At 38.9% G+C, this 27063-nt stretch overlaps 1 protein-coding gene and 1 long non-coding RNA gene across 2 annotated transcripts in view; one reads left to right on the forward strand and one right to left on the reverse strand.

Annotated features, from left to right (window-relative positions):
* Nucleotides 1–5394, forward strand: part of LOC113954597 — a 17737-nt gene extending 12343 nt beyond the window's left edge. Inside the window, exon 3 of the long non-coding RNA XR_003530279.1 lies at nucleotides 5071–5394. This is a non-coding gene — a long non-coding RNA (uncharacterized LOC113954597). The remainder of the gene's footprint in view (nucleotides 1–5070) is intronic.
* Nucleotides 1383–25786, reverse strand: PIP4P2 (phosphatidylinositol-4,5-bisphosphate 4-phosphatase 2). The gene is made up of 7 exons (XM_027659126.1): nucleotides 25572–25786; nucleotides 19526–19674; nucleotides 18079–18185; nucleotides 16258–16381; nucleotides 10379–10431; nucleotides 4117–4207; nucleotides 1383–2966 (listed from the first exon to the last, which is right to left on the reverse strand). The coding sequence occupies exons 1-7, from the start codon at nucleotides 25675–25677 to the stop codon at nucleotides 2823–2825; spliced, it is 774 nt and encodes a 257-aa protein (XP_027514927.1). The 5' UTR covers nucleotides 25678–25786; the 3' UTR covers nucleotides 1383–2822.
* Nucleotides 25787–27063: the final 1277 nt, after the last annotated feature.

Consider the following 27063-nt stretch of genomic DNA (forward strand, 5'->3'; position numbering starts at 1 on the left):
ATTAAGCTGCTGCCCTGGCTTTTCCTCTGTTTATAAAGACATAAAATTGTTTGAAAACCACCATCCATTTCTCAGCAATAACCACTAATGACTCCACAGCTGCTCCAGCATCTTCTCCAAGCACCTTCTCCAAGCACTTCACGGTGAAATTCTTATCAGGCTGATTTGAAACCTCCAGCTTCTTTCAACATGCTACTTGTGACAAAGATCTCCTACCACCCCCTAGGCCTCATAAGACAACATATCAACATGTATGACATGTACAAACAAAACCAGTAAAAGACTCAGGCATCAGTAGGTTTATAATTAAAAAATTAAACACAGTTTAAGATCTTTGGTGGGAAGGAGTGGAAGGAGAGCAAGGAAGAGTGGAGATAAAACCTGAAAGCACAGAAGCCCTTAATTGTAAATTCGAGTAACTCCTTCCCACACCTAACACAGAAATAATACCGAGAGGAAAAGACTATTGAAAGGCAACAAAAGCAACAAGTGACTATAAAAACTGAAAGTTCTTCTAGTGGTCAGTATGCACAGGATTTTAATATTTATGGTTTTTTACTTAAAGCTTAGAGAAGTTTAACAGATTGACATGTAGTTCAGCACAGAACATCACGACTGTCTGCAAGCAAGCCTGCTTCACAAATGGCCAGATCTATCTGAGTCCCTTGTAAAGACCCATCACCTTCTACCATTAATTTTCTTCGCTGGTTAAAATATCACGATTCTGTGTATCCAGCAGTGGTTGAAATGCAATGACACATTTAATAGAAATAACTGCCATGTTTTACTTTGCAAAAGGAAGAGACAAACCATGCTAGTACCCTGACTGACAAAAATAAGTTACTTTGTCCATATATTGTCCCTTCTGCTCAAAGAAGTTGAGAAGAAAAAAGGAGAAGCACGAGACAAGAGATAAAGTACAGCTTAACACAGGGGGAAAAAGTGCAAATTCCTTAGATTCATTAAAACATTATACCCAGCCTCTCCCCAACCCCCACTGAAATTACAAAAGCAGTGGATGATTTTCTGTACAGCCCCAGCCTACTGTATTTCAGAATGTGGAGTACAGGCAGTATTTCGAAACACAAAATAACAGAAAAGAGTATTCACAGGTTTAAGATGCAAGTACGTACTGCAAATCCCTACAGCGAAGGGATGTGAAAAGCATTAGAAAAAGATGACAGTATATTACTGTAGTCCATCAACAAGCAATTGACATCAACCAAAGATCAATTTGCTGTTGCTGTCTTATATTCCTGAGGCTGCCATTTGGTAAAAATGCAAAGTTCACCTTTGCTGTGCAATACCTTTGTGGTTTCTGTATCACACTAGGAAATTCTTCCACTTTTCCATTTTTATTTACATATAAATAACAAAATACATTAAGTTTGAATAATAATCTTTATTTATTAGTTTATTTGTAAAAGGTACATTGTAATCCTGAGCTACTGCTTTTATACATTTAGCATCATACAAAGACAGGTCATTTACAGTTTGATCATTTACATTTATTGTGCTCCAAAATCCTTATCCGAATATCATTTTGACTTAGCAGGAACATAGATAATTTAAATTACATGTATCCCTGAAACATCCATATTAATTTACCCATCTGACCCCATTATCTAAATTACTACACTTGTCTAAATCACTCAGGGCATTCCTTCTGAATTTAGCAAAAACTTGTTTAAAACTATAAAGATGGGCAGTGCAAGAACTGGTCCCTCAATCCTTTGTGAATACATCATTAGAAAAAACTTTCTGTTTCCGTATTCTCTTGGCAAGTCAGTGCTAAATTGACTAGATGTACTGGATGGAATGGTCCAAGTAATAGTTTACTCATTTCCTTATTACAGCAGTTAATGAGAATTTACAGTGTCTCCCTTTGCAGTGACCAGTGTCATAACTCTTCCAAACAGGGAAAATCTGACATGATCAGAGAAAAGTAAGAGGAAACCCATCACCACCTTATTGTCATCTACATGACACTGAAGAATTACAAACCAATTCATACGAAATGCTTCCCTTAGACCCTGTAAAGGAACTTGTATGAATAACTGAGTTAAGTTCCATAATCCGAGCATGGCTTTTAGGATTTGCCAGTTAAAAAAAAAAAAACACCAAAAAAACCCAAAACCTCAGTCCCAGGATCCTTGAGAAGAAAGCATTTATCCTAACTGAAATCCAATCCTGGATAGATGGAAATTTAATTGGACTACCAAAATAGCATCTCTCTCTACCTGAAAAATCTCCAAGCATACAGCGTTTACAAATGTCTCTCTAGCAACAGTGTCAGTCTTTTAAAGTATACCCATAACTTTCATTTCCTGAATAAGGTCACTATGATCTTAGGCAAAAGGTACAGTAAGCAGTTCAAGCAAAATGCTTATTGCTTAGGTTTTAAAGCAAGCCACTTGAATATAATTTTAGTTAAAATGTGAAGTACAAATGTGAAGCTACTGTAGAAACACTTATAAACACTCTTGCTTTTGAACTTTTACTGATCGTCTAGAAAAATGGCAGACGGATTTTAACATAACAAAGGAAATGTAAAAATTAATACTGACTATTGAAATAAAATTCAACGCCTATAAAGACAGAGTTATGAACATGTAAACACAGCTTAGTATTCAGAGCTAGGGAATCTAGCAGCAAAACAAACTATTTGCATATTATGTAGTGCAATGAACATTTGTTCTTAGAGACCCCCCAGTCTTTAAACTACTTTGAACAGAATGGAATCCTTATAGGAAAGGTTTTAAAAGTGTCCAAGATGTAATATCCAGAATTACTAGACATTCATCTATAACCTAACAATTTCTCTACGCAAAACTGTGCTCTGGATAACTGACTTTAATGGCTCCCCAGTAGCAGGCTCGAATGAGGCAGATTAAACCTAAGAGATAAGCAACAGCCCAAGAAACATATGTTGCGTGAAATCGCCTGGCGAAATCTTGTGTACCAACCTAAAAAGAGAAAACAGAAGTGTCAAACACACAGCACTATCTGCTCTTCAGAGAAGAGCAAGTTATATTAAGGAGAAGCATTTCAGCACCCTTTCAACTCTGGTAAGGGCAAATCAGATATTTTATTAGCTTAATTTTACAGAACCATAGGGTAATTGAGCTTGAAGGGGACATCAGGAGACTTCTAGTGCCAATTTCCCAATCAAAGCAGGGTCAACTCTAAGGTCAGACCAAGTCGTTCAGGGTTTTAACCCAGATGGGTCCCAAAAATCTCCCAAGGAGGGAGGCTACATCAGCCTGTGGACAAACCTCGTGGAAAATTTTTTCCACATAGTTTTCAAACTCAGTAAGGTCATGGAAAAAAAAAAAAAAAAAAAAAACCCATCTCTCACTGTTTTTATTTCTGGCTGTCTTTTTTTTCTATTAGGGAAACTGGAAAATCCTTCATAACTCATTTAAACTCACACATAAATAATTATTCAAGTTAAAATGCAAGTTAGAGGCCTAATGAGAATTACAGACAAATTCACTGCAGGTATTTCCTCACACATACTTTTCTGGGATTGCCAGGTAGAAGGTTGGCTCTAGTAACCAGTACCAGACACTGGTAAGCCAGACAGTTTTCCAAGTAGCAGAGCAACAAGAGCACGAGCTTTTTACTTTGTAGATAGTTTGTTATCTGGTTTCACTCTTTATAGCTTGTACAAATTACAAATACAAATATTTCTAGCTTTTGGAATCCCATTCACCTCTACTGCAGTGGAACTTACATTCCTGGCTATACAGCAACATGTATTTCTGGAAGCCTGGAAGTTTTAAGAGCTCTAGCAAGAGCAAGATGTTCCAGTATTTCTACAGTAAAGTAAACCATTTTTCATAAAACTGAAGGTTTTAGACAGACAAAGAGTCAAATTTAACATAAGAACGAAGAAACTTTCAAAGTGCCAGAACAGAACACTTTTTTTTTTTTTTTTTAGAAACATTTCATTTTTCTGGCTACGTCCACGGTTTTAATAGAGATGACAAAACCAACACAGACTTCGGAAGGTTTACTCAAATGCTGGGGAAGGAAGAGCAAGTCAACTGAGAGCGCTCCTTTGAACACACACCCTCCCACACAGTTGCAATTACACCACAGGTCATGACTCACAGTTAATCCAACGCCAATGAAGATACATATCATTCCAATTGTAATATATGCACAGCAGCGCCTCCGTGGCAGCGCACTTCCAACAGATGAACTGTTAGGAAATAAATAATGTTGGAAATTAAACAAAAATACCTCCATCCAACCAAATGACAAACACCACAAAAACAACCCCTGCCATCAACAGTAACTAAATGAGGGGATGGAAAGAGAATGGCAACACACAACCCTGAGATTAGCTTGGTTGGTTAGAGCACGGTGCTAACAATGCCAAGGTTGAGGATTTGATCTCTGCATGGGCCATTCACTTAAGAGTTGGACTTGATGATCCTCGTGGGTCCCAGCCAACCCAGAATATTCAGTGATTCTGTGACATACACCATCTTAAGTTTATAAAGTTGTAGGGAAAGTTTAAAATTTTACTACAAAGTACAAGACACAGTCCACATTTGTTTTAAAGGGGAATTATTGGTGATTATCTAATACCTAAAAATCTAGGTGCTTACAAGAAAGAGGATGGTGCCACACCTACAGTTTGAGTGTGTCCCACCTCCTGTGCCCACAGCAGATCCAGGTAAGTACCTTGAATAGCCTCTGGATTGCAAAACCTAAGTTGGCTTTGCAACTTTTATGTAGGTTGCAAGACACCCTTCCGACTTGATTCATCAGCATATGGCCTTAATATATTCACTGCATCTAATTAACTGGAAATCACTTCTGCTCCCCCTGTCATTAATAACAATCTTCATTATCCATTTCCTGGAATAGTTCACTCAATACTGTTCAGCAACTAAACTGTCCTGTTTCTTGAAGGTAAACATAAATCGTTTTAGTCACAGACATGTAATTTTTTCCCATGTTCAACATCTCCAAAGACTGAAATGCTTTAGACATCTTTAAGTCAGTTTTAGTAACTTCAAAAACATGACAAGTTCTTCTTACTTGAACTTCTTTCAGAGTTCTACCACAAGTTACATGAGCTGCACAAATCACTTCTGACAACCAAGGTAAATAAATGCCCTGGAAGTTCTGTCACTCATCATCTGGACTATGAACTTCAGGACAGACAGTTTTGTCTCTACTTGCTGCTATCAAGCTATCAGTGCTTCAGTCAAACAGAATATAAAATGCAAATAAAACATTATTTACTACAGGTTAGAAAAATTATTTCAGAAGCTTAGCATTGTTTAGGAAATACATCTTGAGTCACACATCTGCAATGACATGCAGCTATACTAATGAGGAAAATAGGAACACGATTTAATTTCATTGAAACACAAATAAAAGAACTACAGAGGCAGAGGTTCTTTCATAAAAACATGTACCATCTATATTAGAGGTAGTTTTGAAGCATCCTGAAGCATGCTATCATTAGTTACTTCATCTCATTCTGGGAGATCAACACACCTTTGGAAATAATGGAATGCTTGTATTCTGTGTTCAAGGATGAAGGGAAAGTAATTTTCATCTCATGATAGCTCAACATATTTAAGATAAATGCATAACAGAAGAAAACAGTGCTAAACTATTAAAGTAGTACATGCATCATATGACTGACCAAATTTCTGGCTCCAGTTAATTAACCACATAGTAAGGCCTCATATGCTTAGCATGTGACTAAAATTTTTTAAGCATTCATCTTAGAAAGCCTTCAAACAGAGTTTAAGCAGCTTTACTCCAACATTATTGCTTTACAAGGAATTTCTAAAATGATCCAAGAAAAAAAAAACCAAACCAAAACACACTCCACCACAGTCCTCAAGCTAACACACTGAGCTTCATCTTGTGAGGCAGGAGTTGAAATACAGTGACCACTCAAGCAATTTTCAGAAGAGCAGGAAAAGTCCCAAAGCAGTTCTGCTCATTAATTTCCATGGGGAAATTATTTTTTACCCAAAACCTTAGAATACACATGTGGGATGGAACTAGGGGATGTGTGTGGTGTCATCGGTATGGGAGAATTCCCAGTTGGGGAAATAATGATATCTTACAATCCTCACACACGCACCTCTACACACTCCCTCAAAAGCCACCCTACAGCCATTCCAGAAAAAAGGATATGTTGTCCAATTCCAAGTTACATGAGGAGAAAAATAATCAAATCAAAATGCACTTTTATAAAAGGGGAAAGCAAGGAGATGCTTGCCAAACTGACCTCAGATTCCCTCCTTTGCAGGATTTCCTGGCTACGTACTCAGAAAGTTAATTCTATTACAGAGCTGGATACTGTCAGATAAGCTGGTAGAAATGTCATGTTCAATACACCTAAAACATGCATGATATTTACCGTGCTGTGTATTTCACACAGAGGCAAAGTTAATTCTGGGAAAGAGACCTTCAGTTTCAGAGCTGACTTACGATCCTGTTTTTGTACTCATAACATTGCAGGTGCTGTGTGTATTTCCCATCCATATTTCTCTCAAGCTTTGTCTCCTATCCAGGAAGAAAGGCTGAGGGAGAAACCATCACCTCAAATACCACAAAAAGGAAATGTATAGAATGTCTCAATTTAACAGCTTTTCTCTTTCCACAGAAAGCAAACATGAAATAAGTATATTAAGTTTCTACAGTCACATGATAGACCTGGGAATATTTAGCAATCCAAATAAACCATAATTAATTTTTCACCTCCTGACAGTAATACTAGCCACTGGCCCACTCTAAATAGTGAAGTTTCCCTCTATCCACACCAAATTACACATAAAAACCCCAAACTAACTTTGAATAAAGAAAGCTAAAATTCTACCTCAAAACCTACCAACTGCGACAACTTCGACAAGCACATTTGGAAATCTGGGATCAAAAGAACATTTTCATATCACAGAAGCAGTCAATTAGTTCCACTGTGGGAGTATGAGGGAACTCACTACAGAGCTATCCAGAAGGCAGTGGTTCTTTGTTTCTGAGCTGCTGCTGAGGAAGCAAAGGCACCTGCCAGACCTTTGGGCAGCAGCAGCAGATATAAAAGACATCAGAGCCAATTTAGCACTGAGTACTAATTAAAAGAGGGGAAAACCACCACAAGGGACAAAGGCTATAAAAGAAGTTCCACAGGAAAGAATGCTGGGTCTCTTGTGCTCTAAATAATAGGAACTATAGCCAGGATTTCAGACATGCTTTCAGGAGGGTTTTTAAGAGGAAAATCAAAATGCCAGTATTTTGAAGGTGAATAGCACTGCTGAAACTAGCCTCCATAGTAGTGATGGGGTTCCAACATCTCTCTCTTTCCTAAAAGTCCAGCAATCTTTATGGAGCAAAGGTGTTATAAATTCGTTAGGGTTCATGGTTTTGTCAGACTGTAAAAAGTAAAATAGGTAGGTTCTAAAGGAAAAAAGATTTGAAATTCTGAAATAATAACTTGCAGCATTCAATTCTCTTTCTAGTAACTGAACTCATGATCCTGAAGTTTCTAGATGATTTAATATACAGTTTGGGAAAGAGAATGGCAGACATTAAAAGAACATTAAGAGAACATAAAAGAAAAGTTTCTTCATCATTAAACAAGAAAAATACCAGAAGCCTTCCTTTAAATCTCTCACTTTTTTGGGAAACAGGCTGAGAAACATCTGCTATTTTGCAATCAGTAAAAAGTAACAGTTTCTCTCCCATTCCTAGGTGTCACTATAAAATAAAGCTGTATCACGACAATTTACTCATTAGCTACATTTGTTGTCCCAAAGTAGTGGATAACATGCAACTAAGGGCTTGAGACAGGTTGAACCACTATGCACCACTAAGGCTTCTGCAAACACCTTACCTATATTGGCATGCAAGGTTTACAGCCTACTTCAAAGACATTTGGTCATTTACTAAATAAGTGATTTTATTCTCTGCCTCACAATTAATTTCCTGTATTTCCTAAGTTATTTTGCAAGAGAAAAAAAGTATGTCACAAAACAATAAAGTTGTAACCACAATGATAGCACATAGATAGGACTAAAAACAAACAAGAAGATCCTATTTCCCCCAACATCCAGATATGAAAGGTTCCTTTGTTTACATACTCTAAGGTACGATTGCTTTATTTTTCCCTGAACATTGTTTCATTATTGACCTTTTCATGTAATAACTCCTGATCTCCCTGCAGTTTTAAAGACGTTCTTAATATTAAGATCTAATTTCCATCAACCAAATAGGAGGTCACAAACAAACAATTTGCAGAGATGCATGCACTTTTAAAAACATTTGAAACAAAGTTATGAAAATTATTTGAGAATCTAAAAGTCTCAGCTGATGCTTCCTTGAAAAACTTACTGTTGCAGTCATTCAAGGTGCCTTGTGCCTTAGTCTACACTATCCTTTTTTCAGTGACAGTCATCCACTGAGTCAACAGAAGGAATGAATAGTTTCACATCTGACTACTCAGCTACTAAAGAAAGAAGCTTTGCATTAATAAGCTGAAATAAAGAACCCCACATTCCCTTCTAACTACTTGGCTACAATGACCTCTGACAAAGGCCCGAGAAAAAGCAGGTCACCGCAGTTATTTATTCCATCATCACAACTCAAACTTCTGTCTCACCTATGCTGTGCCCTAAATCCAAGTGTTAAAAATGTTTATGCTGCTGGAAGTGCAGAACTCCTGACTATCGCATCTCAAATGCAGGAAAACACCAAGCAACTGATTCAAGGCTAAACTACAATATTCCACAGTTTGCATTCTCAGCCCAAGGACAGACATGCCCACTTGTTAAAATTAGTTTTGTATTCTGCTGTACAGTTGCCAGGCAAGCTGTAATTATCACAAATCACACTGCAGAGAGGCTCCCGTTTCCTTACATACAGATAGCATGCTTTCCACTTTAATCGACAGAGACACTAAGAAAACCTTAGACTCCAGCTGGAGTTTAAAGTACAAGCAACATTAATCAACAGAAGACAAACCAAAAGACCACATGGTGTGACTTTGTGACTGTTGCTTGCAGTATGGTTTATTTTGCTGCTGTTATTGTTGGAGTTGGTTTTTTTTGTTTGGTTGTTTTTTGCTGGAGGTTTTTGTTTTGCTTTTTTTTTAAGATTAAACAGCAAATAATTTTGTACCTAAGGAGAGTCAAGAAAAAAGCTGAGGTCAGCTATCAAAAGTGACATGATAAAATATAAACATAATTGCAATTAGTTTGAAAACAAACCAAACAGCAAAACATCAGCCCCTCCCTCAGGACTGAAGAGACTTAATGCAATTACAGTCCTTAAAAAATCCCTGAAGCATCTCACCAAGACTGAGTTTATTTGACTTAAGTAAACTAGAACATATCCACTACTACAGTTACAGCCCTGAGGTTAAACACAGCACTAGACTGACTTCTCTATCAAATACTCCAATAAAAAGACTTCAATCGCTGTTGAAGGCCAGGTCATGCCCACACCTACAGTACATTTATGCTAAGCCTTCTGCTTCCTCAGGGACCTGCTAGTTGTCCTACAACATGCAACACAGCTGTGGTTCTCCATTCCCAGTGGAAAACACATTTGCTCCTTCAACTGGAAGTCACACTTGCCTGTCAAAGGAAGACCAATATTTAAATAAATCAGCAGTATGCAAAAGTCTCTGAAGTAATATTTAAGTCTTATTTCACATCCTGTGGTTGAGTTAGTGTATGTTAGTAGTGTAGTTTTCAGCAACAATTCAGACTAAGTATTCCTGACCTCAAATAATAAAGGCCAAATACTCAAAAACAGAGCTCCAAACAAAAAACCAAACCAAAACTCTTACAGCTCTTTTATTCTAACTTTTCTTGTTCTCATTAAACTAATAACAAATGAGTAGATGAGTTATTCCACAGTAATTCATAAACATTAAACAAGCTAATGCATTAGGCTGCTTAACACAAGTTAGTTGTCGAGTTTATAATATCAGTAAAACCTCTTTAAAATTAAGAGTAGTTCCTTTCCTCCTTTTACAATAAGGCAGGTAAAGTTCTAAATTTAAAGATGACATCTGATTACTACTGCATGAAGAGGTAAAATTTTAAGGACGTAACTTGTCAATTTTAGCACCCATTCCTGCCTATTGTTAGTAGCTTATTTTTGCCTCTATCAATTCAATCAGACTTTTCATAAATGCAGGCTAGATTTGTCAAAGTTACTGATTTGTGCATAAAGAGTGGAGAATTCATGTGCACGCAACATGCACTTTAGTCTTGAAGTTCAGATGAGCACGGTAAAATAATCAGTACAGCTAACATATTTTACTCCAAAGACTTTTACAGAAGAAACACTGGCAACTTCACAGTAATTTACATAACCTTGTTTTCAGAAAACTTACATTTTTTTGCAGTGTGGGCATTTTGCTAGTGTGTTAAACCTCAGTTCCATCCACTGTAAAAAGAAAAAAAAGAAAAAGGTTGAAAAATTGACCTGAAAAAATGTTTATTGCGTTTCATCCTAAATGTCACTAGGAAAATATTTTGCTTCTCAGACGTCCTTTGACTTGTTTCTTGCTTTCTTCCATAAATGGGATGCCCTTTTGTCAGTAGCAACATAGGATTGGGATTTCCATGTGAACATTTCCCATGACTTGCCTTAGTATTACAAAATTCACTTGACGTAATGTGGTTGCATCCACAGGCATACTATGGGCAACATTATAATACTGGTTTTTTCTCTTACTTAACAGCTATGAATATACCCTAAATCAAAATAACTATGTTTTCTTTGGCACAATTACAAATGGGAGCATTTTCCCATCTTTCCCCAATCCTTGCATCATTTGTGAAAACTAAGTTATAGGTGCACAGAAAGATTAGCTAAAGAATATTTTAGAAAGTAGGCATCTAAGTTTTATATTGTTAAAACAGAGAACACTGTTGGCTTACATGACTTTTAAAAAGATGATATATAAAACTGTACATGGTATGGTCATAACCTTCCATGCACGGACAAAAACTTATGTGGGAAACAGCCTTAGTGAAAGTAGTGTCTAGAACTACCTCAACCAGGGGATACATAGTGATATACTCATTTAAAAACAGCATGTTCTGTTAAATTTCATTCTGTGATAACAGAAGTACTAAACAAGCATTTTAAACATGTTTGCCTTGATCAAAGGGATAAGGTTATTTTTCTTCACCCTTTAAGAAGTTATAATTGCAGCTCTCTTCTGTTGCCTTTCTCAAGTGAAGGTTAGTTTGCAGTTTTCCTGGTGAAATATAGTTCTCCTCTCCCCTCCCTTCTGGATTTAAGCAAAAGTCACACTGCAAGTTAATAGCAGGGGAAGAAGCCACAGCACAGATCACCAGTGCCTCGCCTCCATTAGGATCTGCCTTATCTCTGTGAGAAATCTGAAGTCAGCCTACTGAAGTGAATAGTTATAACTGCTAGAACCACAAATCAAAATCAAAGCCTGCCCTTGCATGGAAAACAGGACCAGCCTACAGCACAGCACCATTTAAACTAAGAAAATATTTATGATTTTATGTGTAAAGAAAGAGGATGTGTCTTCTCATGCCTTGCCACAGTATCAGCGGGTTTTGCTGTAAAGTTTCCATCTGTAGTATTTAAATATAATAGTATTTAGAGTGTATTTTCCTGCCTCTTGAAGGTGTCCCTCAGTTTTATTTACTTCTCAATTTTATTTACTTGGGGATACTTCACCACTGAAAAGAAATCCTTTTTTTTCTGGTTCTGAAGTATCCAATAACGCATTTAAAGAACAACTATGTAACTGGTATTATTTGTTTACAAGACTTGGCCAAACTGATTTAGCATAGTTCTATTTTATCCCTTAAGACTTCTGTAATACTCCCCACCCGAGCAAAGCTTTTTAGGAGCATTAATTCTACTTCCACATTCCTGGCAGAGAAGCAAGTTAGATATTCGCCTGCATCCCTGTCAAAAACCTACTCAATTTCCCTTAGTTCTACACTCAATGAAAGTGGAATTGGATGCAGTTGTCAATGTTGGGAATGGAGATAGGCCTCATCAGAGGGGTTATTCCAGCTTTTGAAACTACAATTCCAGAAACAGAAGACAGAAACATGTTAAATATAAGTTCTTGATTTAGACTACTTCACCTTCACTTCTGTACACTAGTTTTACCACAGTGTAGACTACTCCATTTCCAAAGTTACTCATTAATGGTCTTTCTAGAATTTTACTTAAGATTCTAATTATTAGCCCTAATTATTAATGGCTACAAACTCAAATGCATGAGTTGGGCTTCAAGTATAGACGGAAAAGAGAGGCAGCAATAATCTGTTTTCATAGAGAGTTACCTGGAAGTAACAGAAGCACTAACTGTTATGATGCTTTCTGCACATACCAGAAATATTTGCAGGAAAAAAAGAGCAAAAATATGACGACATTCAAACTACAAGAATTTAGATCACGTTAGCAGTGGGGAAAGGCCATGTTCATGTACATTCTAAATCATGGAGCTTTGGTGGGTTTAACAAGTAGTTAAAATCATGCTTAAGCTGGTATTTTTTTTTACACATATTCCAGAGTGCTTTAAAGTACCTAATATTGATTCATGTTGTTAAGAAAACTTCAAGTTCCAGTACCATGAAATTTATCTCTCTGCTGAGAATACAAACTGTATTTTTCTAATTGAAACAGTAGAATAAATGATGGCCCAAATCCCTGTTTAGATGTACTGAAACACAAATGAGGAGATAAGGATTCCAGAGCTCTTCATTTCAACTGTGGACAAAACCAGGCATCCATCAAACATATTACTAGAAGAATATGTCAAACTTTTTTTCCTTCTGAGTCTAAAATAATTCTCAGTGCATTTAATATAAGATAGAGAGGAAAAAAAAAAAAAAAGAGAAAGAAAAATTCTATGCACACAGAGTCCTACATACAGCTGCTTCTGCAAAAGAAGCTTCCCCTCCACTCCCTTCAGGTCCTTTGAGAAAGCAAAATACTTCTGCAGGTTAAAACTCGTCTAAGTTTTTTGGAAAGTTTAAAGGGTTTTCTATTAAATTATTTCAGAAGAAATCATTTTCATATTTGATTAGTTTAAAAACAAAAATTAAATTTACAAAGCACAGTGCTTAGCCTACAGCCTGTGGCTTCCATAGCTTGCTCCTGACTTCTTGTCCTTGAGGTGCCTGCAAGCAGGACTGTAGCAGGAAGATGGCAGAGAGGGGGACAACACAGGGACAGCCGTCTCTTGCCCACCACCATTTCCAAAGGCAGTTCAGTCTCTGACAGCCACAGACTATCACAGGCAGAGGTCCCTCAGGAGGTGAGGGGGGTTGCAGGGAATGACTTACTGCTGGCATAAACAGTAACTGTCACAGCCCAAGTCCAGAAGCACTCAAAAAAGCCCAAACCAGATCAAATCGTGATTTAGCAACATAGTTAAACCCTTGTCCTGTTCTCCTTTTCTATTCTACCCCTTTTTCCAGTTGTCTGAACTTCAAATCTGCCAGAAACAGTAGAAATCTTAACACAGAAAAAACTTCTATCAGGTTACCAAGGGAAAAAAAGATCTCATTAATAAAATGTGAATAACTATGGATAGTTCAGCTACAGTATAACTTTAGTACTAAGCCTGACAGCTAAGACAAACTTTAAGGCACTCCATACTATGGAGAATGCTTTTCATAATCTGTAAAAACACCCTCACATGTGTAGAGGCAGGGAAAGCACAGCCCATACTGATGCTTTCATATGGAAAAAAAAAAAAAATCTTGGAAAGTGGTCAAGAAGTTGATGCTCTTAAAAGAACACAGAACATGCAAACGACAATTTGATTTTCGCACTCCAGGGATTCCAGCTTTGCTTGTCTATTCTATTTATTTTTTAGCTGCCAAGTAAAAGTGATAACCTACTGAATTGCTGAGAGATGCATCTAGTATTACGTATCTTCTTTACAATGTGGAGATGGCAAAAGGCAGAAATACCTATGCAGAAGCCGAGTTTCCAGGTTGGCTAAAACACTTTCTCTGCTCACTCTGAAATCCAAACAATTTTGTGATTTTTATTAACTAAAACTTTTATTTGGAGAATCTCAGACTTAATTACAGAAAACAAGAGAAGCAAAAAGTCTGGTGAAAAAGCTGCGTGAAGTGAGAAAAAATGGGTTTGTGTCTTGATAACTCAGCACAAAAGAATACCAAACTTCCTATTTCTAGTGATTTGGAAATTTTCTTTTCGATGTACCACGAAGCGACAAATTTGTCTTAGTGGCAGATAGAACCATGAAGTTCAAAATGTCACAGTTCCCTAAAGCAATAATTAGATCTGAAGTCACATGCACAAATCCCAAAATAGAAAAAACTTAGCCTTTTAAGGCATAATCTAGTAGTTACAGGAAAAAACAGCCCTTATGGGTTTAGGTTTTTCCCCTTATTTTCACCTGAAGTAGTTCATTGTGTAAAGTACAAAGGTGATTTAGGCTGTACTTATATAAAGCAAATAGGGGATAAAGCCAAGTAAAAATCCCATGCTTATGAAAGTCCCCAAAGACAGGCAAAAAAAAAAGGCAAGCAGAAAACCCACTTCAGCTACCTTCAGTTACCCTGCATTACTTTTTGCTCTTCAGTAAGGGTTATAAGAGAAACATATTTTTTTCAATATATAGGTAGAATTAGCAGACAGAATATTTCTCAAGCATCTCTCTGATGGTTTTTCAGTTAGAACATTACTTGTAAATTCATAATCAAATTTCTAATTTCCTCTGAATAAATAAAATGAGAAGTGTAAGGGCTATTTCCTGCTTCCTGCATTCATCACCTACTATAGTAGTCAAGCCATTATAGCACACCTGTCCTGGTTTCAGCTGGGATTATCAATTTTCTTCTTAGTAGCTGGCACAGTGCTGTGTTGTAGATTCAGTAACAATGTCGGTAACAAACTAATGTTTTAGTTGTTGCTAAGTAGTGTTTCCCCTAAGTCAAGGACTTTTCAGTTTCTCATGCTCTGCCAGCAAACCAGGTGCACAAGGAACTCAAGAGAGCACAGGCAGCACAGCTGAGCTGAACTGGCCAAAAGGATATTCCATACCATAGAATATCGTGTTTGATATATAAACTGGGGGAAGTTGGCTGAGAGACACTGATTGCTGCTGAGGGACTGGCTGGGCATCGGTCAGCGGGTGGTGAGCAATTGTATTGCACATCACTTGTTTCTCTTGGGTTTTATTCCTCTCTCCCTCTCTTTTCATTACTATTATTATTGTCATCATTAGTAGTACTGGGGTTTTTTGTTTCAATCATTGAATTGTTTTTACCTCAACCCATGAGTTTTGCCTTTTGTCCAGTTTTCCTCCCTATCTGGGCAAGGGGGCTGGGTGGTGTTTGCAGTGATGGCCTGGGTTAAGCCACAAAAGCGCCTCACTGATCCATAAACCTGAAGTAAAGATTTGAAGGCAGAAGTCTACTCCATTATAGACCCCATCACAAACAAACCCTTCTCTCCCTGCTACAAGCCAACATGGAGTACCATTCCCTAAGCTTCCTTTTTCCTTGAGTATTCTCTGGTCTTTATGTATCTTACAATCCTTTGTTTCAGGAACGTAACACCGCTGTCAGGACTATGTGGTTCCTTCAGCTGTACCAGATATCACAGCCATTTCCCATAACTCACAAACCTGACAGAGATTCAAGCACTGCTGAACAATGAAGCTAAAGCTAACTTGTGTACTGTTCAAGTATGGCAGCCTCTTATCCATCTAGAAGGCTGCAAACAGTTCAAAACCAGAAAAATATTCTTGCATCCTTCCACTTAAAAAATGGGATCAACTGTCAGCCTCACATGTAAACCAAAACCTCCAGTCTGTAACAACTGACAGATATGCCAGTGGGCAAGTGCCATAAACAGCTTTCAGGGATCCATACAGCAATGACAGAACCGCTCTCTTAGCCACTGCAGAACACAGCCACCACTGCAAGACTAAACAGAATTTGGAAGCAAAACTTCATTTTTCAGCACTGTCCACTCTTACATCACTAAGCAATAAGACAGACTTTAAGCTTTATCCATCCATACACAGAAAGACTGTTAAAAATTTTCCTGAAATGCTTATAAAAATAACCAAATACAGACTATACATCCATAGCAATATGAGGACAGAAGAAGCTTTAGTTCCTCACTGATGCCAGAGAGTGAGGCAATACACCCCTTAGAAGTGCTTACAACAAATACCTTGAAGGATAGCACAGTGAGGTGAGAAGGAGAACCTGGTGCTTTACTTACAAGGAATGTATTTCCACAATGCCCACACACCACTCTAGTTCCATCTGGTTGAACTGGCAAGGCAGGCTGAGCTGGCTGCTCTTCTGGAATCAGCATTACTGGACCAAGAGTAATGATGCGTCTACTGCGTTAAGAACATTAGATACACATGTAATTAAGCTAGTAAAAGAGAAGGACGATGCATTTAAGCAATTAGCAATTTAAGCAACTCGCTACCAAATATTTTTACACTTTTAAACTACAATCTGCTAGTTAAAAACAGCTGATGCACCCAGTTTTGGTCTCTCTCCGAAGTGTTTTCCTTTTCAGCTTTGATAACATTCGCTTTCGCTCCAAGATCAGCCATACAAGCCTGAACCCTGTAGAGATCAAAGACTTGCCAGAATATGGCAGAAACACTCATCAGGAAAATGAAATCTTAATACCCGAGCTGAGCAAGCCCGTGAATTGAAATGTACGTACCTATGTGAAACATGTAGAAAGAGTATGGACTCTTCCATAACCTAGTTCTCCTTCCCACACTACTGACAATCACGTCAATATAAGCAGCATCTCCACATTTGTACAGTAAAAATTCGACTCAAATTGAGTAAACTAAGAAAGAAAACCACCCCAGGTTGACTAAATGCAATCAGTTTACTTTAAAAAAACAGTCTGTAAGTATTTGCTTTTATGTTTAACTTGTTTTCAAGTTTAATTATAAAATCTGTCAGTCCAAAAGGACAGTAACCAAATTAACCAACTCAGAATCAGGATGAGACTTCTTAGCATGAAAAAGTGAAGGGGAAAATTAAAGCATTATTTAACTTGCACTGCATCTCTCTCCATATACAATCAAAATTGTGTTCTGGATGGCCTCCCTTCATTCAATCTGGAGTCTTACTCCCAACTCTCTCCTTCGAAGTACACCAGTTTTGCTCAGTTTCTAGCAAGACAAATACATAGACTATCTTAGGTAAACTGCTGAGATATATACTTTTGAAATTATTTTAATAAAATTACAGAGTTTCTGATTCAGTTTAGTTAGCAACCATGTGGTAACTGAAGTATCCCATGAACATTCTTGCACTCTGAGAAAGTGTTTGGAATGTTTTGAAGTCCTCCCCAACACTGCATTATTAAAAAAAAAAAAAAATCCCACAAGTCTCAAACTGTTTCCAAATCAGAACAGCCAATACATTGGTGACTAGGGCACTTGGTATGGTAGAGCTTCCATTCATGTTGTCTGCAGACCTAGCCTTCATCTCCATTTCTCCTGTTAGAGCTGCACCACTTACAATCAAACTATTCCTACCTCAGTGGGATCTTTAACACCAAAAGTCAAGAGCTGAGAGGGAAATGAAAACTCAGCATAAACAGGAGGGAGAACAGGACTGAAGCCAGTCTACTGCTTCCTCTCCCATTTCATTCTCGAGTACCTGCTCTGAACCAAGCAAAAGGAGTATCCTGTGTGTTTATAATAATTAAGTCTGCAAGAAATTGTGAATGTTAAGTCCCAGAAACAAGAAGTGGATTTTCTTCTCTGTTGTTCTTTACATCATTTTTTTTCCTTATGAAGTAAATAAAATGGGACACACACATCTGAGACTAACACTAAATAGAAGAAGAAGAAACTTTTTTTCCTCTTTAATCTTAAAAAAAAAAAATATTCAAAATTGACACTAGCACTACCTATGTCTGTAGTAATTCAGTAATGCTCTGTTAAGTGTCCACATACAGAGGCCCAGCTTTGAACATCTTTTAATTTTAAAAATTCAACACAAAGAGAATTGTTGCTTTAAAGAAAACTATCACAACGCATTTAGAGTATTTTATTCTTACCAGTTTGGTCTTGGACAGCCTATTTTCCGAGATGTATCCTTACAGATAAGGAGACAGTTACATTGACATCTAACATACTTCTTCCCTGAAGGAGGATTTTTGATTGGCTAAACAAAAAAAAAAAAAATCAAACCAAACAACACAACCACCAGAGAACACAAATCAGAAGTCATAGCAATTCATTTTTTTCCACATAACAGTATGACAAAGCAGAACAACTTCAGCAACAAGTTCTTGCTAACAGAGAAATACAGTTCCTCTTACAGAGGAAATTTCACAGTCAAGACAAAATTAGAAGTTTTTTCTCTCTTCCCAGACAAAGAAGTAAAAATTTCCTCAATAGAAAAAACAAGAGATTCTGCAAACTCAGGGGAAAAAAAATTCATATTTTAGCAATGACAATTCAAGGTTTCAGTTCAGTTTTGTTTTTTTAAATGTGAGCTTAACGAGTGGTATATTTTAAAAAAAATAACAACAGTCAAAACATCAAACAAGTCTCCTTGCCTGGTACAATGGTTTCATTCAACAGTGAAAGGATCACAGTCTGGTTCTCAGTCACTAAGGGAACATGTAGACACCACTGTACTCTAATCTTACTTTATACTGAAATTATCTGTCTCCAACCTCGGAGTCAAGTTTCAGTGTCCCTTTCATACAGCAATTCAAAAGCTGCAAGATACTTTGGTTTGAAACATTATATATCTGCAAGGAAAGTGACTATCAATGGCAGGTTCTGTACTCTCAAGTGGAAAAAAAATGTTTTCCTGCAGTTTTAAGGCTACCTGTCTTCTGGATATAATTTAAAGTCTTTTTCATATAATAAATCCAATCCTGTGTTTTTTCATACAAATGCTTCCAGTAGCTATGGAGCACTGCAGTATCCTGAAACTGAAACTGGTAGGAATTAAAAAAATAGAAGCAGGAGCTAAATAGTGAAGACATGAATTAACAAAAGAGAAGGAGAAAGAAATAGGTCTGTGATCACTGGAAAAGAACGTACAACTTATGCATTTCAAAGCTGTTGTACTGTAGTCTAACCAATTGACTGAATAGTACTGCAGGCAGAAGGCATACATCCAGGGAAAGGTGTGGGGCAGTTACTTTGCATCTCCCACACTTAGAATAACTAAATTCTTCATTTCTCTTTGTCCCATCAAAACCAATTTCATCCTTCTTAACAGAAGAGTAATTACTTAAATGACATCTTTTCTTTCTGTCCTCCTCAGGAAACATCCTGAACAGCCAGTTCAACAAAGATTTATTGTGCCAGCAACCTTTGAGCTTGCACACTAGCTACACCAGCAGTCAGCTGGGCTCACAGGTCCTTTGCAGGGATGGCAGGAAGGGACTCACCCTCTGTAGGTGAGGACACGAATTCCACCAACCACATACTTCAGCTTCCCCCCACTTCCCTCCACAAAAAGAAAATGCTAAAAATCCATTTTACCGTAGCTTCATTGCAAACTGTGCACTTAACCACATGTTGGTGTAGCTTGCCATCCAAATTGATTAGTGACTGGCACACGCGGCAGTTTATTACAGGAACACCGCTGGCATCTGGACTTGCAATGGCAGTGTATGGAGGAGGAAGCTCTGCTGCAAGAGATAAGGAAATCTCAGCTGAAACACTAGAGGATCCTAAAACACTTTCAGCAAATATCATCCCTAAGTCACAGTCTCAAAAAAGAAAAAAAAAATTAAAAAAACCCCTAACAACTCAAAGTTAATGGTTAGCATAAAGAAAGACCAACCTAAGTTTGCATTCCCCTTCTCCACAGCTTCTGTGTACACAAACATCACCCATAGTTGTAGGTAAAGCAAACCAGCAACACAAACACAGCAAGGGTTGGACATGATGATCTCAGAGATCCTTTCCAACCTGGCTGATTCTATGATTCTATGAATACACTGAATCAGCCCAGAAATGAGGATCCAATGAAATGCTCATCTTTGCAACTTTGTTTTCATACCAACTTTTCACAGTCTTTAGAAATCACAGCGGGGGAAAACTCAAATAAACCTCAAACCTACTACAGATTAGTAGCAACCAGAGACTGGTTTTTGAAGAAAAAAACCCAGAAAATAAGACATAGGTAGGCAAAGGAGTCATAAACAGCCTTTACAAACATCTGAAAAGACTGAAACATAGACAAGTGTTTAACATATAGTAACAAATATTACAGGTAAAAACACAGAACAGTCCTGTAAAGAAAACAAATCTTGGATGGGAAGTGGCATGAAATGCTTCTCGTTTGAGCACAACAACAGCATACTTATCCTATCTTGAAAAAAAAAAAAAAAAAAAGATGAAGTCAGAGTTTCTGCTTTTAAGGGTTCCGCATATTTTTCTTGTCCAAGAGCCAAAGCGTGGATGGACAAGGTGGTCTTTAGTCAATTAGGGTAGGCTAACACAGAGAAGGATATAGTGGCCTTAGGCCTCTGTGGAAGAGCAAACTTCAACTTTGCACTGTGGCTCAAGACTGGCAACAGGGAAGAAACTCTAAAGAACCCTCGAGGTTTAAGAATCCATGGAATGAAAATAATTCAACATGGCAATCTCTCACAAGCTTATTATGACAATTATTTGGCATGTAATAGCACCAACTTTATTTCACCAAGTTCAGGGCTCTTCAGGTAAGCAAATATGGAATTGGCATATTCAGCAGTTCATAGTTAGCTTTTTTTAATACTAGTAGTTTGAAATACCTGCAGCCTTGGACTTCAGCAAGTTTTTTTAAAATTACATCCAAGCAGCTAACAAATTCTTCAGAGCAGCAATGAGAGATGAGCCTACTTGTTTCAAAGCACATTAACATACTTTGGTATGACCTTTCTTTTTTTTGACAGCTTGAATTTCAGCCTAACTATAATATCTAAACTTTCAGTTTACCAACAGCACTGAACAGAACAGTATCTGCTGGAGGGTGGCAAGGGAAATCACGGGCTGCTATCAAAGCTGACAAGCCAAAGTATTAAATTGAAGCATGTAAGAAAGCACTCATCACTCCTTCACCTTCTTAAAGTGAATGTCATAAGCTGGAGGGATATAAGAAACCCTGTCTGCCCTTCAGATCCAAAAGTCATCCCACACCTTTGAAGCAGCATTGCTGTTCAGTGTGCTCTCGCTCTCTCTCTTTGCCACTTGGTCTACAAATGACCCAGACTTGTGCTTGATTTTAACTCACAGAGGCAGCAGGAGAACAGTGGATACCTTCAAAGTGTCAGAATCACATCCAACATACTTGAATTATTTCAGATGAGAAAAAAATTAACTTATATGCAGCAATACAATTTTGAAGTAACGACACACACTTATGTTCCATTATTTGAGCAAGTGAACTTCACACCTTCAGCTTTGATAGACCAGTTAGAGAAACCAACATCATTAAGAGATATGAGGTAACAATGTTGTGATTTCTTCTGTTTCTGAGGAATAACATTCCTGAAAAAATGCAGCATCCAGTAAAAAAAAAAAAAAATAACCCACTATGATACCCTATTTTAAGTAAGACTGCCACATATAGGACAGGAGATATTAAAAGATATTAACAAACAAAACAAAACACACACAGGACAAAACCCCAATACACACACACACTTTGGCAGTTGGAAACAACCTCAAGTCTACTAGATCACTGCAGAAACCAGGTTAGAGCTTTGGATGATAGGAACAGCAATGTGGCAAAGTCAAGGCTGCTGCAGCTGACACTTTCTGGCTTGGGAAAAAGGTAGCAAAAGAACAACAGGCACATTCAGCAGACCACATATCAAACTCTCTGTCAAGACACCCCTACAGTTCACTCCCAGCTTTAAGGGTGCTTTTCTGAAAAGCAACAATTGTGTTCTGGAACTTTTTCACTTTGTCCTCTCCATTTAAAGCGCAATTTCTTAACTCTATCAGCTGGGAATAGGGCAGCAGTACTGAGGAAAGGCAAACAATATCTGGAAGGGTACCAGAACGTAAAAGCAGACACACAGCCCCCAGCCTTTCAGCTTTCCATGATCCTGGAATACTTTAAAAACTGGTAACTATACCCTTCTAGACATTTATAATTTTCTGTACCCTATTTCTAAGTGACAATTCTTAGGAGTTTGAAAGCTGGTTAACTGAGGTGCATGAGCCCCTGCAGACACTGCCAGCCACTTCTCCAGCCTCATACTGGAGCTGCTTGGCTTCCAGGTAAGCAGCCTCGCTGTTCCTGTCCTGCTGGCTCAGCAAATATCAGATAGCAAGGAAATAATGGCTGCTTTTCAGAGTGGTGCTGCAGCAAATGACATTTGCTATGGAGCAGAAAGCCAGAAGTATCTTGGCACTGCAACCTTCATGCTTAAAGAAAACATGCATTTGGAAGAGCTCCAAAAAACAAACCAGCAAAAGCCACCTAAATTAAGTTTAAAGAAAAGTATATTGGAGAGGGTGAGGGCATGGAGGTGGTGAAAAGAAAAATAAAGGCATTGCCTCAGAGATTACTGCTTATTATCCCTTAATAAAAATGTTTCAAAGCACATTAACATACTTTGGTATGACCTTTCTTTTTTTGACAGCTTGAATTTCAGCCTAACTATAATATCTAAAACCAGTTCATAAAGGCCTGTCATGCTGGACATGACTGGATTACAGGCAAGTTTCACATACACACCATGAGACATTTAATGAGATACTGAATTTCCTGCTGCTGACATACCAATTTGCAGCTATATTACCAATTTTTCTTTTAAAAAAATAAAGAAAATTTAACACTAATTAGTTCAGCAAGATTAACAAAATGCCCTACCATGCAGTACATCTGAGTCCCTTCTCACCCCCACAGGAGAGCAATGGAATGGAAGATATCCCATATTCAACCTGAGAAATTCCTTGTGGTGCTTGTGCACTTTCCTCCCTTGGTATTTGAAGGGCGGAAACCACAGAGAACCACTTGCAGCTTACTTGGGTCAAACAAGTGAGTTTGTTTTGTTTATTTGATTTAGAAGAAAAAATTAAATAATTCTTTATCATGACCCAGGACGGGGTGGGTGAAGGAAAAAGTTAAATTATTTATGTCAGAGATAGGTAGTTAAGAACTAAGAAAGCCTGGGGGGGAAGGGGAGAGGGCACCCTGAAAAAAAAAAAAGGCACTGAATAACCACCTTACTACAGGGAGCAGAGCTGACAGTCCCACCCTTTGTCTATGTGAAAAGTTTCTCAAATTCTCTGGCCTGCATCCACACTGAAAAGATTTTTCTTGCTTGCTTCCATCATTAGGAACAAACACTGAGCCATTACCAGGATTCAACCACTTCAGCTTATACTGAAAAGGGTCAACTAGTTCCCAGCTGCAGCCCAACAAGAGAAGAGAAGGCTACTTTCAGACAGTGGCCTCTCAAAGCTCAGGATGACATATTGGGCACAGTAGTTAATTACACGGATAAGTCTATTAATGTACATTCAGGTGGTAGTTTTAAGGGCAAAGGGCTTCTTCCTCCTTCCTCTGCCACTCCACACCAGTCAGGTGATGTTAAACAAGGACGCTGTTGCAGAAGGAGGTTTGGAAGCAAACTTTCCACAAGAATGCTTGTTGCCTCTACATCTAGACTTGTACTAGGGAGAGAGATAAAGGCTGCCTGTTAGCTAGAAAGGTGGTTTAGTTTGCATAGATCCTTTTACTAAGGAAAACAGAGCAAGGGAAGTAGAGCTACTGGGCCTATACCACAGTTCTGCAAGATTTTGTTCTGCGGCTATCTTTTTGTAAGTACTGTAGAGCAGTTTTGAAGGGCTACCTAGTACACTTGCTCGTGGACTGACTGAACAAGAGGTCTTTGATGTTTAAGAAAGCTCTAGAGTTGGTTCCTCCTCGCTTCTGGGAACAAGCCACTTATCTCAAGCACCATACCCACATCAGGTGCCCAGCCAGTTACCACGAATTACAGATGCCCACTGAAGGCTCAGCAGGACACAGCTACCAACTGAAATGAGAATCTGGGGTCCAGCTCCTTACCAGGTCATGAGTTTTACCCTGGGTTCAGACAAGAGTCACTGATCTAATGCATTTTCATTACTTTTTAAATCTATAAAAACTTTAAAAAAAAAAAAACCACAACAGATTGAAATGTATACAAAAGTAATGGTTACAGGATAAAGACTACTAAGAATAAAAACATCAAACACCAGAATTCAAATTCAGATGGATTTCTGGATTTTTTTTTTTTTAATTTAGGAGATTATGCTAATCCTATACAAATTGATTAGGGAAAAAACAAATAAACGAAACAAAACCCCCAACCTCTGCTAATTTTGCAATATTCCTTTGTCCAATTCAAATGAAAGTAAACAGTCAATATCAGTTACAGTCCTAACTGAAATACATTTTCATATTAAGAAAAAGAGGACTAGTTTTCCATGAGTTTAAATATTATTCAAAAGAGACAGATGCTCACTCATTCTAGTTACATATATGTCATAAACATATACAATTACATAGAAATCCACAAGAGAAGACCAACACACCAGAGCTATGGAGATAAGGACTGTAATCTTACATTTTAAAGGCTACTGCTAGCAAAGCTACTCTAATCTTATTGATTCTTTGTTCCTTCAGCTTTCTCCACACCTCACTTTCTGCTCTAAAACATTTAACTGAAAAAAAAACCAAAAAACCCTACTAATGTACTTTGTAAACATCCTTATTTATAGTTGCTAAGTAAAATCTTTTCACCTACTTATTAAATATTCAGTATTGATCAACAAGATGATTTTCTTAAGTCTGTGCAAGAAAGGTAATACCATATAATTATGCCACGATTACAGATTTGGAACCACAGCATCTGACTTGCTTTAAAAATAAAGCCAAAGCCAGCTATGGCCTTGAAACGCGTTTGCAAGGACATCCTAGTGGTTTTGGACTTCAACTACCACACATTGCACTGAGTCCCTTCGTTATTTCAATCCGACTGCCAGCACAGGAGCCGATGGCAGCTGGGCACCTCTGGGCTGTGGCACAGCGATGGACGGCACAGCGCGGCGACCTGCGCCCGACACCGCGGGGAAGCCCCCTCGCTGCGCCCCTCCTGCAGCTGCCAGTGCCCAGCTCGGCTCAGGATCTTCCACCTAATCCTGCTCCTAATTAATGGGGGAACCCAAGTCCAGCAATCACTCTGCAAGCTGCGGCATGCGAGAGAGTTATAATAAGCAGACCGGTTCGGGCTTGTTCTGCCCCTGCAAACAATTATTTTAATGTCTTTTATTTTTCCTGCTGAGGCGCCGAGGCCGGGGAGCAGGGCGGGGAGCAGGGCCTACACCCGGCCCTGCGCGGCGTTACCTGTTGTTCCCCCCCGCGCCCCTACAGCCGGGCAGGGCGGGGGCTCCCCCGGCCCGGCCCCGCCGCCCCTCGCCGGCCAAGGCGGGGGAGCCCCCGCACCGCCGCACCCGTGCGGAGGGGCCGCGCCCCTGCCAGCGCCAGGGCCAGCCCCGCCGCCCCCAGGGCCCCGCCGCCCCCCGCCCGGCACAGCCTTACCTCGGGGGCTGCTGTCCGGCAGGTAGGGCGGCGCGGTCGGGGTGACATTGCCGGAGCCGGGCGCGGAGAGCAGCGGGGAGCGCTCGTCCACCCCCTCGGCGGCCATGGCTGCGGCGCGGAGGGCCCTGGCCGCGGCCGGGCGCTCGGCGTGGAGGCAGCCGGACCGACGGCGCCGGGGAAGGGGAAGGAGCGCAGAGGAAGGGGCTGGGAATGAATGGGAGTGAGGCGGGGAGGAGGGACGGCGGGGCGGGGGCTGGGGCGGCCGCCCCCCGGCACGGGCTAATGAGCGGGGCGGGCCGGGGGCGGTGTCTGCAGGAGGAACGTAACAACCTTCTTCTGTAAATAAATTTATCCAAAAGAAAGTGCATTTGCTGGGTTGTTCCTTTTTTCTTGGTTGTTGTTTTTTTGGGGGAGGGGGATGTTCTATTTTTTTTTTTAAGCTCTGTGTGTGGATATGGACGTCAGTACCAAGGAAGCGCTATAGTTGATCTAACTGGAACCAGTTGCCTTTTCTAGGAGTCTGGGGATGCAGACCGACTCAGGTGGCACTTACCCAGGTGTGAAAGTGGTGGTAACCTTTAAGGGCGCTCTAAACGAGTGGACATAAATCTACCCGTTAACAAATCTGCTCAACTGGGTAGCCTCTCCCCTGGTGTCAGTGAGCTCTCTCAGGACGGAAGGACTTAATATCCTTCTGCTAGACAGCGCACTCGGGCACCATCTGGAAGTCTCTGGCAAAGAGGGAAAATAGCCTTCCCTGGTTAATTTTTCAGACTATACTGAGATAAAGCAGATGTTAGTCAGCCAAGTATCATGCGCTCCTACTGTCCGTCAGTCGGAGATTGCCAGGCTGCAGTAACAGCAGAAGAAAAGCAGTTACTTTGTACACGAGTGGACACGGCTGCCAAGTGCCACCCTATGTCCATGCGGTGTGATTACCCAGAAGCAAGACACTTCTTGAAACACCTCACGGGGAAGGCAAATGTTTTTGTAAGAAGTGGGTAAAGAAGAGATCATGGCCTGAGACTTCACAAGCTGGTCATATTCTGTCCCTAATACAATTTATAATAAAATAGGGTTTCTTGCATCATGTTGAAAATTTTCTGTGGAAACTGTTTTTCACATTTGACTCTAGGAAATGAAACTGTTCTACAAAAACTGATTAATATATTTGAGAGTCTATGAAAAATAATCAAAACATTAAATTAAATGGAGGCTGATGTGTTTTATTTTTGTAAGATTCCAATTATTCATTTTTACTTTAATAACTATCATATGGAATTCTTTAATAACAATGATATGGAATTAATAAGCTATGGTAATATGATGGCAAAACAAAATGTTTTCAAAGATTATTTTAATGTTTTCCAAAAAAAAAAATGTTGAAGCAAATTTTGAAATATTGTTCATTCTTTCTCATTTTGGACAAAATTCTGGCTTTGAACATTGTTATTTCCTACAGAAATAAACTCTGAATTTGAGTGAGCTCTGA

Source organism: Corapipo altera, unplaced genomic scaffold (genome assembly GCF_003945725.1).
Source record: "Corapipo altera isolate COAL_440 unplaced genomic scaffold, ASM394572v1 52, whole genome shotgun sequence".
NCBI classification, from domain to species: domain Eukaryota; kingdom Metazoa; phylum Chordata; class Aves; order Passeriformes; family Pipridae; genus Corapipo; species Corapipo altera.